Source organism: Euprymna scolopes, chromosome 11 (assembly GCF_053919585.1).
Source record: "Euprymna scolopes isolate OS-2025 chromosome 11, ASM5391958v1, whole genome shotgun sequence".
In the NCBI taxonomy this organism is placed as follows: Eukaryota; Metazoa; Mollusca; class Cephalopoda; order Sepiida; family Sepiolidae; genus Euprymna; species Euprymna scolopes.
This window is the reverse complement of record NC_136492.1, coordinates 39276799-39290680: the sequence shown is the minus strand read 5'-3', so window position 1 is coordinate 39290680 and position 13882 is coordinate 39276799. Positions and strand designations below refer to the sequence as shown.

The window sequence follows — 13882 nt, the reverse complement described above, 5'->3', positions numbered from 1 at the left end:
AAGAGGTATTTCAGTTATCTAAATTGCCAGACGTTCTCTGCAAGACAGATAATGCATCACTTGTGGAGACATTGAATTCCAACAATCTGGTAAGCGATCGACGATTGAGAATAGATGTAGCAAGGCTGAAGGAAATGAAGAGTAGAGGGGAGATACAGATAGAATGGATCAAGGGTTGTGATCAGGTCTCTGATTGTTTGACCAAGGCAGGAGCTTCGTCTGAGCTTCTAAGGGACTTGTTAAATCAGAAATAAATTATTCACTTGAGGACAGCAGCAATGTTAATGTAGACATTGGTTACCTCCCTTGCTTCAGTTACATGGTTACCTCCCTTGCTTGTGGTGATATAAATAGGAGTCGGCCATCTTGGTTTAGTTAGTTCGTTCGTACAGTTTAGACAGACTACAAGTGTCTCAACATATGAGACTACCAATATCCAACTCACAAGTAAGCCTTTTCTCAGTGTCTTGTTCTTATTTTGATATATCTTCAAAACCTATATCATGTTAGAGTTGTCTTTCGTGGTCCCAACGAACTGGCGAACAAGGATTCGAGATAACACGATTCACACAAAAACGTAATCTAATTGATTCATACACCAACAAGCGTTAAAGTTTCAAAATGACAATACTGATGCAAATAGTTTATTAATGTGAATTAACTGGGCTAATGGAAATTCAATGAAACTATATGCAACAGTTCAGTGGATTTATACATCAACTGTTGAATCTAAAAAAAAAAACTTAGGAATCTTGTGCTGAAAGTTATCCCTTCTTGAAATTATTGAATGTGATTTTTAAAAATAAAACCAGTTTCTGCTAAACAGGAATTTCAACAACTTCAAAAACAAACCAGAAAAAGTAAGTCCTTTCGACTTGGTTTATTTCAACATTTTTGAAAATAAAACCTGTATCTGCTAAACAGAAAAAGGAATCCGTGCTGATCTTTTGGGTTATTTCAACATTAAAACCAGTTGACTCATCTTGATTAAATGATCACTATTCCCACACTTTAAAATTTGCCGACAAATTCCACAGTATCAGAGTTAAAAAAACAAAAAGCTTCAGTTGAAATAATTTCAATGCATTTTGATGCCACACCAGGAAAATAATTTTTTTTATTTCTGTTAAATTATTTGTCACATGAATATTTCAGAATCATTTAAAAATAAAAATGTCAGCAGATTTTTATCTCTCTTTTTTTTCTTTTTTTTTGTTTTTGCTGTCTTTCCTCCTAGTAGATTGGAGGTTAAGAGTTCTAATCTCTCATTATATATAAAAATCATAACTAAATTTTTTTTGTTGCTGTTCCTCCCTGTTTGGCTGTGTTTGGAAAAGAAAACGTAATCATTTTTTTGCTGTATTTTTTTTCTCTTCCACATTAAAATTTTTTGCGTTGTTGACATTGTCTGGATTTTAAAAAACAAGTTCTGCAACCAATAATGGAGGACCTTCAAAATATAATCACACAGATCTTAAATAGAAATAAAGTAAGACAAGCACAATCAGGCAATAATGAAGACTGGAATTTATGCAAATATATAACAGTTAAAATCTTTAACAAGACAGTAAAATTCCAGTTTGACTTGGGTTCCGACATTTTGATAATAAACTTGCATACGTGGCATAGTCTAAACTGAGAACGAAAAAGACAACATGTTCCATAACAGGTGACAATATAAACATTCTGAGTGAAGTGGTCCTCAGTATAACTGTGAACGGAATTACAAAGAAACTGGAAGCTTATATGCTCAAGAACATAAACAATCTATTTGAGACATTAGATTGAAAGATTCAACCTTTGGGACTGCTCTATGAGCATTATTTGCCAGAAAGCTCAACTACTAATACCAAAAAATTAAAAGAATACAAATGAAAATTCCCTGAAAGGTTTGCAAATGGCCTAGGGAATGTACTAAAATTAAAGCACAGTTCTAGGTAAAGAACAATGCTCAGTACTTAATAATAAAAAAGCGAAAGACCCTTTCACGGCTCGAGAACAAATAAAGAGCTGGACAGGTTGGAAAGAGCAGTATCCTGTGTGAGCAAGTTCAGCAAGTGGGCTGTACAAACTGTCTGTGAGGAAGAAATTAATCAAATTAAAGTTTGCCCTGATATTTCAACAGGATTGAACCAAGCCCTAATAGACCATCACTACTCCACTCCTTAACTGAGAATATATTCAATAAACTCGATGTAGGCAAAATCTTTTCAAAAATAGATTTATCAGATGCATATCTTCAAATTAAGGTGGAAGAAAATAGTTTGAAACTGCTATGCATAAACATGCACAGGCCTTCATAAGTTCAATAGATTGGCTTTTAGAATTAAGGTTGCATTTGTCATCTTTTAACAGATCATGGGCATCATGCTGGGCGATCTTGATTTCACACCGGCTTATTTTGACGACATACCAACAAATTTGTGACAGAGTATAAGGAGCATAGATAACTCCCAGAATACGGTTTTAAAGTTAAGAAAGCGAAATGTGATTTTTTTCTATCAGAAATAAAATACTTGAGGCATGTAATTAATAAAGATGGTCGACGTCTGGATCCTGACAGGGTTACTGCGATAAAAGACAAGCTAGCCCCAGACAACATCCAAGCTCTGCATGGCTTCCTTCATTTGGCAAATTTCTACCAAATGTGTATTAAATGCATACTTTAAGCTCCTTTCTCCCATCAATAAATTTCTTAAGAATGATAAAACTTGGAGTAGGGACACCAGAATGCCAAGTTGCATTCGAAAAAAATAAGAGACACTTCTTTCTGATCTCTCTCATTCATTATGACCCCAAACTTGAGATAATAGTAGCAAGCGATGCCAGCTCTTATGGCATTGGAGCCTGCATTTTACACAGAACAAAGAAAGCCATTGTGCACGCATCTCAATCATTACTACCTACAAAAAAGCAATACTTGCAGATTGAGGAAGCATTGAATATAATTTTTGGTATGACAAAACTCCAGATACTTCGACAGCAGACAGATCACAAACTCCTGTTGTCGATATATGGATATTAAAAAAAAAAAAAAGAAGAAAGTAGTCTACCTGTATATATCACCAACAGAATTCTACATTGGAGTCTGATACTATTAAACTAAAATTTCAAAATGCAGTAGCTGTCTTCTAAAAGCATCTGTCATGTCATGGAGTGATCGTAACTTGTTCTGGAGAAGACCGAAGTATTCGGGGATTCAATCCAACCTTAAAAACTAACTGCAAAATAAAGAATATGATCGAGGATATTATAAGAGAGCTTCCAGTCATACTTGCAGACATAACGACAGAGTGGTGAGACCGAGCAGTCTGCAAAAAAAAAAAAAAAAAAAAAATCCTGCAGGATTTACATACAAGAAATCTGGGGGAAAAAATGCACTTTTATGCCTAAAGGCATGGACAAAAACAGCAGATATGGTTGATGCATGTAAAGGATGCATACTTGCAACAAAAGCGTCAACAACTATGTGCAAATCATGGCCAAGGATTCACGTCAACTTCGCAGGTTCTTTGAATGACCAGTACTATCTGATTGTCATTGGCAGCGATACTAAATGACCAGAAGTTTTGAAATGTAAAAGACCTACCACAAGCTGCATGATAGGGTTCCCACACAACATATTTGCATGCTTCAGCGTGGTAGATTGTGTAGTTACTGATAAAGGGCAGCAGTTCACGTTTAATGAATTCAAGCAATTCTGTGATACATATCAGGTGAATCACATTACAACCCCACAGTACTATTTAAGATCAAATGGTCAGGCTATGAGGTTTATTGATACCTTGAAGAGGGCTTTCAAAAAGGCAGAAGGCACACCGACAGATAAGAGCGCTACAACAGTTTCTACAGGTGTGCAGAAAAACACGTAACCCAAATACAACTATGTTTGCAAGGAAAATAAGATCAGTGTTTGACAAACTCATTTCCAAAGCAAACAAAATTTAAAAAGACAATCATGTTTCCTAAAAATCATTATAGCTGTGGTAGAAAAAAAAATGCTTTGAGAAGTGGGCAAAAAGTGGGAGAGCTAGTTTACAATATCCAAAACCTCAAGAACATACATAAGTGCCATCAATTAAGAAAATGTCGACTTAATGACGTGAATGTTTCATTAAAATTAGCAATGAGCCAATTAATATCATATTTGAGAATTTTGACTTCAACGCATCTCAGGCTTCTCCCAACGTTAGATATTCAAACAGGAAAAACCTCGTAAAAGGAAAAAATACTAAACAGCTGGGTTTTTTTTCTTCAGAAATAAAAATATCTCTCGGAAGGGGAGGGAGGGTTATGGGACTGTTACCCAGTCATTGATAGACTTTTTTAAATTCTATATTAATCAGGAGCCAAGTACTCTTGGGGATATGTGACTACTGATATCTGACCGACAACTAAGCATTGCTTATGTCACCACCTTTCTCTGTATCTTGTTCCATATTCAATATATCTTTAAAACTATACCACGTTCCAAGTTGTCTTTTATGGCCCCAATCTGGGTTCACATCAGTTACCAAGTTTGATATAAAATTCTTAATTCCAAAAAAATTAACTTAGAGATCGGAGGTTACATTGGTCGAAATCTTGTGTGAATATAATCACCAAGATGAGAATAGTAGTGCAAATAATCCAAATGCACGATTATATAAAAATTAACTAATATTTGATCTAAACAGTATTAAGAAAATAAAATATGCATTTTTTTCTGAGACAAAAATTTTTTCAATGGTATTATTTTCTAATACATGATCATTCTAGATGTTATAAAATCTATGTAAAATAAAAATGTTATAAAATCTATAGATTTTTAGCTAAAATAATTATTTTCTAATACATGATCATTCTAGATGTTATAAAATCTATGTAAAATAAAAATGTTATAAAATCTATAGATTTTTAGCTAAAATAATTATTTTCTAATACATGATCATTCTAGATGTTATAAAATCTATGTAAAATAAAAATGTTATAAAATCTATAGATTTTTAGCTAAAATAATTATTTTCTAATACATGATCATTCTAGATGTTATAAAATCTATGTAAAATAAAAATGTTATAAAATCTATAGATTTTTAGCTAAAATAATTATTTTCTAATACATGATCATTCTGGATGTTATAAAATCTATGTAAAATAAAAATATAACATGTTATAAAATCTATAGATTTTTAGCTAAAAACTTAACTGCAACAAGAAACTTAAATTGTCTTTGATTCTAAGATACATTATTATTGTTACAATATGAGCGTAGAAATATTTATTAATTTATAGAAAAAAAACTTTTTGTAGAGTTTTTTGTTAAATGACAAATTTATTATAAATAATTTTATTTACTCACATCTTCAATATCAACTGGGCGCATAAATATACCAAATTTTCGACATTTTGCCAATTTGTTCCATATATCTCTTAAGAATAATCTTAATTCTCTCAATGTTGATTCTTCATGAACTTTGAGTTTCATCAGTTCAGCATCTGTCAATTTACGTGGAGGTGTAGGAGGAGCAGGCAGAAGTTTTTCCAAAACTCTCGCTATATAAGAAATTTCAAAATAAATTTGAAGTAAAATCATGAAATACTTCAAGCAGCAAACATTTCAGTATTACACCAGTAGTTTTTCAAGGAATATTATTTCACTAGATTAATGACAAAAAAAAAATAAAAAATAAACCTCTAAGAAATAATATCAATACAAAATTTATAGAATTTAATTTAAAATCAGAAGCAATTAGTGATAAAAAGCTAAATTTATTTTATTGTTGGTAAGAAATTTAAATTTATTATTCATAATTTAATGAACTAAGGATTTACCATGGTAAGAGATGCTTAGGATAAATCCAATTTTAAACTAGCAGTCTCACTTCGGGTTGTCCAGGAATTAAAGGACTGTTGCACCTCGCCTTAAACCAAATACAATTTAAAAAAATTTTTTTTTATTAATTTGGGAGTGGAGTCTGAATATCTGCACATTGTTGCTTGGAAAGGACAGTAGCTTATTCCTTAAAATTCTTCAACCTAGAATGGCAGATCTTTATAGTTGGGAAACAAAGATCAAAAGAAAGAAGTCCCTAGAAAATATCTTGAGGACTCTTATATAAGATATTATGCAAATCTCAATCTGAAAATATATAGCAAACTAACTATAATAAGAATAAACTATTATAAGAATTGTTTCTTCAGCACATTTTACCATTATGTTAATAACATAAGCTGCAAATTAAACAACTTTTTTTTATAGAAAAAACAAAATAGATCCTCAATTGATTGATTGATTGGTTTTATGGCATATCAACCTATGTGGTCATTTAATGCTTTTTTATACATTAATAGTTATAGGTTTTATGCATGTATCTGATGTTCAGTGTCTATGTTTATATAGTTAGATAAGGTATTTTTTTTTTTTAATTTTGTTGAGTAACCCTGTTATCTTCAGATATTTGAGAAGAGTAGTTGGGTCTAGATGAGTGAATATGTCTTTTACAGTTTTTTCATTATATAGATTCAATCGGTTTGTTTTCAAGTCTTCGCATCTTGTTAACATGTGATTTACTGTGTATGGTTCCTGGCAGGGTGTGCAAAGTGGGGCTTCTTTTTTGAGTACGTAGGAGTGTGTTGTAGAGTTATGACCTATTTGGAGTCTTGTTATTATAACTTCCTCCTTTCTGGTCATTCTTTTGTTTGGTTTCTGTTTTCCTATAGTTTCCTGGATTTGGTATAGCTTGTTTTTAGTTCCACGACTCTTGCCATGTGTTTCTAATATATTTGTTAATGATTTGTTTTAGATCGGTATGAGGGATCTTATCATTTGTTATGGTCAAATTTAGTGCTGCTTTTGCTGCTTTGTCAGCTCTATCGTTACCTTTTATGTTGATATGACTGGGTATCCAACAAAAGAGGATGTTTTTATCATTAGGAATATCATCAAATCTATTTAGAGTTTTGGTGATGATTGCGTTCGTTGGTTTCCTGTTTTCCAGTGTTTTGAGTACTGATTTGGCATCTGAGCAGATAATGAATTGTTTATCTTTAAAAGATTCTATAAGATCGAGTGCCATACCAATGGCTGATACTTCAGCACTGTAGATCAATGCTTTGTCTGGTAATCTTTTGATTAGGATTGTTTTATTGCATATGGCTGCACATCCAACATTATCTCCATCTTTTGAACCGTCTGTATAAATTGTTGAGTGTTTGGAATACTTATCTTTAATTATTTGGAATTTTTCTTGATATATGATTGGATTGGTTTTAGGGTATTTAATTAGGTCTGATATTATTTTTGGTTGTTTTGTCCGCCATGGGGTATATTTAGGTTTTACAGATTCGTGTATTGTTGCAATATCTATCTGGGCTTTATTTATGGATTCTTCCATACGTAGGCTAAATGGTTTTATAGAATTTTCTTTTCTATCAAAGAGGTTTTTGTATTGGGGGTGGAAGACACATTTGTAGGCAGGATTAGTTGGACATGAAGCCAATTTTGTATAATATTGTAGTCCTAGTTTTTCTCTTCTAAGTGATAATGAGGGTCATCTGTTTCTACATATACACTTTCCACTGCCGAAGGTGGGGAAGGCTCCTAGAGCCAATCTTAGTCCTTGGTGATGTATTGTGTCTAATTCCTTTATGTAGGACTTTCTTGCGGATCCATAGATATAGCATCCATAATCCAACTTGGATCTGACAAGGGATCTGTATAATTTAATTATTGAGTCTTTGTCTGCACCCCAGTCTGTATGAGCTACTACTTTTAAGAGTTGGATGGCTTTGTTGCATTTTTGTTTGAGGTATTTAATATGGGGAATGAATGTTAGCTTTTTATCGAAGATGATGCCCAGATATTTATACTGATCAACTATAGATATGCTTTCATTATCCAGTTTCAGTATTAGGTCATGGTGCATTTTCCGAGTTTAGTAGAAATGAATGGCTTCTGTTTTTTCTTTTGAAAATTTGAAACCATTTTTTGTTGTTCATCCATTTATTTTGTTTAAACACAGTTGTAAATGGCGTTCTATTCTTGTAATATATTTTGATCTATAACAGATCAGGAAGTCATCCACATAGAGGGCACATTCTGTTCCTACATTTATATTTTTGACGATGTTATTTATTTTAATGCTAAAAAGTGTGACCGACAGGATGCTTCCTTGTGGTACCCCCCCCCCCCTGTTTCTTGCTTTTTACTGATGGATAGAGTATCACCTAATCGTACATTAAATTGTCTATTATTAATAAAATTTGTGATGAAAATGGGCATTCTGCCTTTTAATCCAAGCTCTTGGAGATCTTTTATAATGCCATGCAGAGTCGTATGCTTTTTCAATGTTGAAAAAGACTGCCGTAAAATGTTCTTTCTTGATAAAGGCTTCTCTGATGAAGGTTTCTAGCCAGATCAGATGGTCCATGGGAGTTCTTTCATTCCTAAATCCTGACTGATAATCTGTAAACAGATTATTTGTCTCAAGGTACCATATTAATCTGCTGTTAATCATTCTTTCCATTATTTTGGAAATACAGCTAGCGAATGCTATAGGTCGGTAATTCATGGGATTTGTAGAGTCCTTTGATGATTTAGGTATAGGGATTACTATGGCCTGCCTCCATACTCCAGGGACGTTGCCACTTTCCCAAATATCATTGAATATTTGTAGTAGGTAATCTGTAGATGTATCAGGAAGTTGTTTTATAAATTGATAATGGATTTGATCAGGGCTAACAGCTGAGTCATGAGCTTTGCCTAGGGATACTTTTAGTTCATTTTTAGAGGATGGCTGGTTGTATTTTTCTGTATTATTTGTCTGAAACTGGAGTTTTTCCTTTTCTGCTTTTTCCTTAATAATTTGGAATTTTTTGTTAGAGTTTTTGGAGGAGGAGTTTTTTGCAAAAGTTTCAGCAAGACAATTTACCATTTCTTTCTTGCTAGTAATTTTTTAGTTATTATAAATCAGGTGTTTAGTAGGGTTGCTGTTACTTTTCCCTGAGATTTTACGGATCATGTCCCAGACCTTTTTACTTTTTGTATTTATTTTTGATACATAGTTTTTCCATGATGTTCGCTTTGATTCCTTAATGGTTTTACGAGCTTTAGCTCTACTGTTTTTATATTTATCGAGATTTTCTTTAGTTGGTTCTTTTTTGAATTTCTTTAGCATAGCTCAACAAGTTCTGATGGCTACTTTGCATTTTTTGTCAAACCAGGGTTTATTATGTTTTGGGGAGGTAGAGCCTTTTGGAATGCATTCCTCCGCAATATTATACAGTGTATTAGTAAAATGTGTGATATTATTTTGGTTTGGGTTATTATCCGATGTTAATTTAGTCCGGCATAAATTTTGGAATTGTTTCCAATCAGCCTTCTGTAAGTTCCATTGGATCATTGTTTTCAAGTGTAATGGGAAAGTGGTCACTTCCATATGGCTCTTCTAATACATTCCATTCGTAATCCAAGGCAAGTGTTGGATCACACAATGTTAAATCAATTGATGTGAATGTACCAGTTCCTGGGTGTAAATAAGTGCGTGTTTTATCATTAAAGAGGTATAGATTTTCGTTATTTATAATATTTTCTATAATTTTTTCCCTTTTGCTTGTTTTTTCACTTCCCCATATCTCATTATGGCTGTTTAAGTCTCCCATAATGATGTATGGCTTTGGAAGTTGCGGTATTAGTTTGCTCAGATCTGTTTCTGAGATGCTTTCATTGGGGGGTATGTATAGTGAGCAAATGTTGATGGTTTTGTGGAGTGTTACTTTTATTGCAGTAGCCTGTAGTTTAGTATTAAGTTCTATTTGACTTTGGGGTATGTCATTTCTAATAAGTTTTTTCATCATCTTTGCTCCCCACCCACCTCAGAGCCCTATATGGGAAGTGCCTGGGGGGAAACCCATTCGTCCAGGCTCAACAAGGATACAAAGATGATATACTCAAGTTACGTGATATCATTCATGAGCACCTGTTTTCCTTTGATGTTACTCTGGGATACGTAGTAATTTAAAGGGTTTGCAGCCATGTCATAGATATTTCACTTCGTTGATTGACCCTCAGCCACCGCTTTCCACCATATATTAGGAAATAGTTATTTGTGGGGAAGGTATAGGCATATTGTGTTAATGATATGTTTATAGGGTGGGCAATATATGGTGGGGCTTGACGTGACCAGCCGATTGATCAGATCGGGCCTCTCCGACCGCCCGTCTAGCCCAGTAAGGGCCCAAGTGGTGTGTTGGGAAGTGGGGGTACTAAAACCTGATCTCCAAGTCTCTCAATCACCAGGATCCCGTCCTAAAGGTGTTACGGGTTGCTACCTACGGCCAACAGGTAGCTCCATTGAGGGACTTCTACTCTCTGCAGGGGGGTAGTCGGCATATTCTGATGCCCTGTCGACAGGGTCAAGTGGAATCTGATCAGATTTTGAAGAATAATTTTTTAATAGAATGTATTTTTTCTTTTTATTTAACCCATAGTTGAGACCCTGACAGGTACTACCACTCCAAGCCAGAGTGGACCTGGGAGAAATGGCAATTAAAGGGTGGCTCCATGCTCCCCAAGGCCCGCAAACTGGGGCCTGACCATCAGATATAGTTTAAAGTCATATCCAGGACCGGGAAGTAGGGAAGGAAAAAGAAGGGCTGTTGATTTAATTTTGCTTTTGTAGAACATAATTAAGTTTTACAAAAGAGAATAGAAAACAAAAACAGAAATCAAATTTTTTCAAATATTGCTTTAAGGTTTTGTTCTTTGAAATATTTCACACGAATATTTTCATATTTTTTGCATTCCATTAATACATGTTTAATCGTTAGTGGATATTGACAGGTTCTACATTGAGGGATACCTTCTGCTTTCAGAAGGTATTCACGTCTTAGTCTTCAATAACCAATTTGAATTCTGGTAAATATAGTAGTGTCTAATTTTCGTATTGATATTATGGCCCTATCTTGTCCAACATTCGGTTGTATTTCTCTAAGTTTGTTGTTTAATTGTTCGTCCAGTAGTTTTTGCCATTTGATTTTTATGTAGGAGTTTATTTTGTTTTCCCTATTTGTGTATGAGATTTTTATGTTTGATCGAGTCAGGTTTGTTGCGTCCTTAGCCAGTTTGTCAGCTTCTGAATTTCCTTTTATGCAGACATGACTCGGTATCCATGCTAATATTGTTTTATTTTCCTTTACTTAGTGCTGGTACATTTCCATAATTTCCAGGATGTACGGATGGTTTAGGTTCCTTTCTTTCAATGCCAAGCTGGACATGGAGTCACTGAAGATAACAAATTTATTCTCGCTAGACTCTCGGACTAGTTCTAGAGCCATCTTAATAGCCTGTAACTCTGCGGTGTATATAGAGGCATCGTCTGGTAATCGGACTTGCTTGTGTGTGTTATGCATTTTTGCTGCTGCTCCTACTCTTTCAGTTATTTTTGAGCCATCTGTATAGATGGTTTTGTATGTGGAGTATTTATCTCTAAGTTCTAGGAATTTGTTTTGATAGGTTTGGTAGTTAGTTTGTTTTTTAGCTGTTTTAATAGTCATGTCAATATATGGTTCTGTGATTGTCCATGGTGGAGTATTATTAACTGTGTAAGTTTGTATATTTTTTGGTTCTTCGTATTCTTCTGTAATAGCCTTTTTAAGGTGATATCTCAAAGGTTTAACAGCTGTAGGTTTGCTGGTATAGAAATGTTCTTTTTCATGAACAAGATTTTCTAGTAGATTTTTAAGTTTCAGCGTATATTGGAGCGAGAGTTTTTCCCATCTCATCTGCTGGCTTTGAATAGGTGATGTTCGGAAGGCTCCTAAACAGAGTCCGAGAGCTTGGTTTTGTATGGGCTTGAGTTTCTCTAGATATGATTTCCTTGCAGAGTTATATATAATGCAACCATAGTCCAACTTAGGTCTCATGAGTGCTCTATACAGTAGGTTTCCCCGTCTGCTCCCCAGTTTAGTACGTTTAATGCTTTTTGGCATTTTTTTTTAGTGCTTTTCTATGTGGCTTGAAGTTAAATTTGTTATCCAGGATCATCCCCAGGTATTTGGTTTGCTGTGCCATTGGTATTACGTTGTTATTAACTTTTAGTTATTTTGCAAAAGTGCATGCAAACTGTTTTGGTTTTTGAGAAGATAAACCCATTTTCATCAGCCCATTTCTCTACTTTGTTAAGGCATTCCTGTAATTTTTTTTTCTATTGTTAACATATTAGTGGATGATTAGGTGATTGAAAAGTCGTCTACAAAGAGGGATTTATCAATGTTTGTGGTCACTACTTTACCAATACTATTGATTTTTAGCAGGAAGATTTTTCTCTTCCGATCATCATCATCATGACGGGCTCCTTGCCCGGACCAATGTGACTCTTCCTCTCCAGAGTTTTCTGTCTTCCATCAACTGCCTCAGATCTTCAGGTTCACAGTTAGCGTCGTGTTGCTGGATGTACGTGGATCTAGGTCGTCCTTTGCTTGCGCGTCCGTATCGTGGAGTCTATAGCAATACATCACTCACCAATTCATGCTTGCTCCTCAGACAATGACGAGCAAATCGTAGGCGTTTTTCTCTGATGGTATTAGATATGGCAGGTAGGTTGCCATAAAGTTGCTGCTTCGTGGGATGATTTTGCCAAGATATATTTAATATTGTTCTTAGCATGCGGGTGTATGTGCCGTCTAGTTTTCTTTCCAATCTTTTGGTGAGTGTCCAGGTTGTAGCACCGTAAACAAGGACAGACTCTACCACTGCCCTGAAGAACTGCCTTTTCAGTTTGTTAGTTAGTCCCGAAGTCCATACTGAATGTAGCCCATCCAATGCGGTCCATGCTTTTGAGATACAAATTCCGATATCTCTCTCTGTGGAAACTATGTTGCTGCCCAGATACGTAAACTCAGCGACTTCTTTCAGTGTTGATCCAACCAAAACCCTGATCTCAACCTTCACATTGAAAGTCATAAACTTCGTCTTATCCGCATTTATGTGGAGACCAATGTCATTTGCAGACTTTTCTAGCTTACGTAACAGTGTTTGCGCATCAGCAGTGTTGTTCGTGAACAAAGCAATATCGTCTGCGTAATCTGCATCAGTTATGTGTGCTGATTGATGACGTCTGTTCTGGATTCATTTAGGGTGAAGCCTAGCATGTTGTGTATATCAACAGAGGTGCAAAGTACAAAGTCAAGACAGACAATGAAAAGAAAAGGGGCAAGAGTATCTCCTTGTAGAACCCCAGTGCGGATGTCGAAAAATTCAATGTCCCCATCTGGTGACTTGACCATTGCTCGAGTGTGCTCATGTAGCATCATGATAGCATTAATGACTTCATTTGGAACGCCATATGCTTTTAATATGCTGGCCATTTTTCCTCTATGTACGGAGTCAAATGCTTTGGAGAAATCTACAAAGATCCATAGTCTTGCAGATACAGTTAGAGAGATAGGGCGGTAATTTGTTGGATTCCAGGGGTCTTTGTCAGGTTTTGGGATTGGTATGATTGTGGACTCTCACCATGCGTTAGGTAAGTAACCCAAGAGCCAGATATTATTGAATATGTTTAAAAGAGTATTTAATGAAGTTTCTGGTAGCTGTTTCAAAAATTGGTAATGGATCTCATCTGGTCCAGTAGCAGTATCTTTTCTTCTATCCAGAGCACTTCAAATATTGTGAATGGTAAATTATATTTTTTCTGTGTTGTTTGAGGTGAAATTCAGTTTTCCTTTTACTGCTTCTATTTTGTAGTTTTAGAATGTTTGGGTGAGGAGTTTTTGTTTAGTCGTTCAACAAGTTTGCCATGTCCTTTTTTTTTCAGTGCATTTTCCACCATCAGGTTTTTTTAGGTGTATTGGATTTTGTTTCCCATTAATTTTCCTCACCGTGTCCCATACTTTCTTGCTAA

At 34.8% G+C, this 13882-nt stretch overlaps 1 protein-coding gene across 1 annotated transcript in view; it reads right to left on the bottom strand.

The window, feature by feature from the left end:
• LOC145288128 (uncharacterized) overlaps window positions 1–13882 on the bottom strand; it is a 361708-nt gene that overhangs the window by 195561 nt on the left and 152265 nt on the right. The window contains exon 19 of the mRNA XM_080136193.1: window positions 5341–5534. Coding sequence (XP_079992319.1) covers window positions 5341–5534 — 194 coding nt within the window. The remainder of the gene's footprint in view (window positions 1–5340; window positions 5535–13882) is intronic.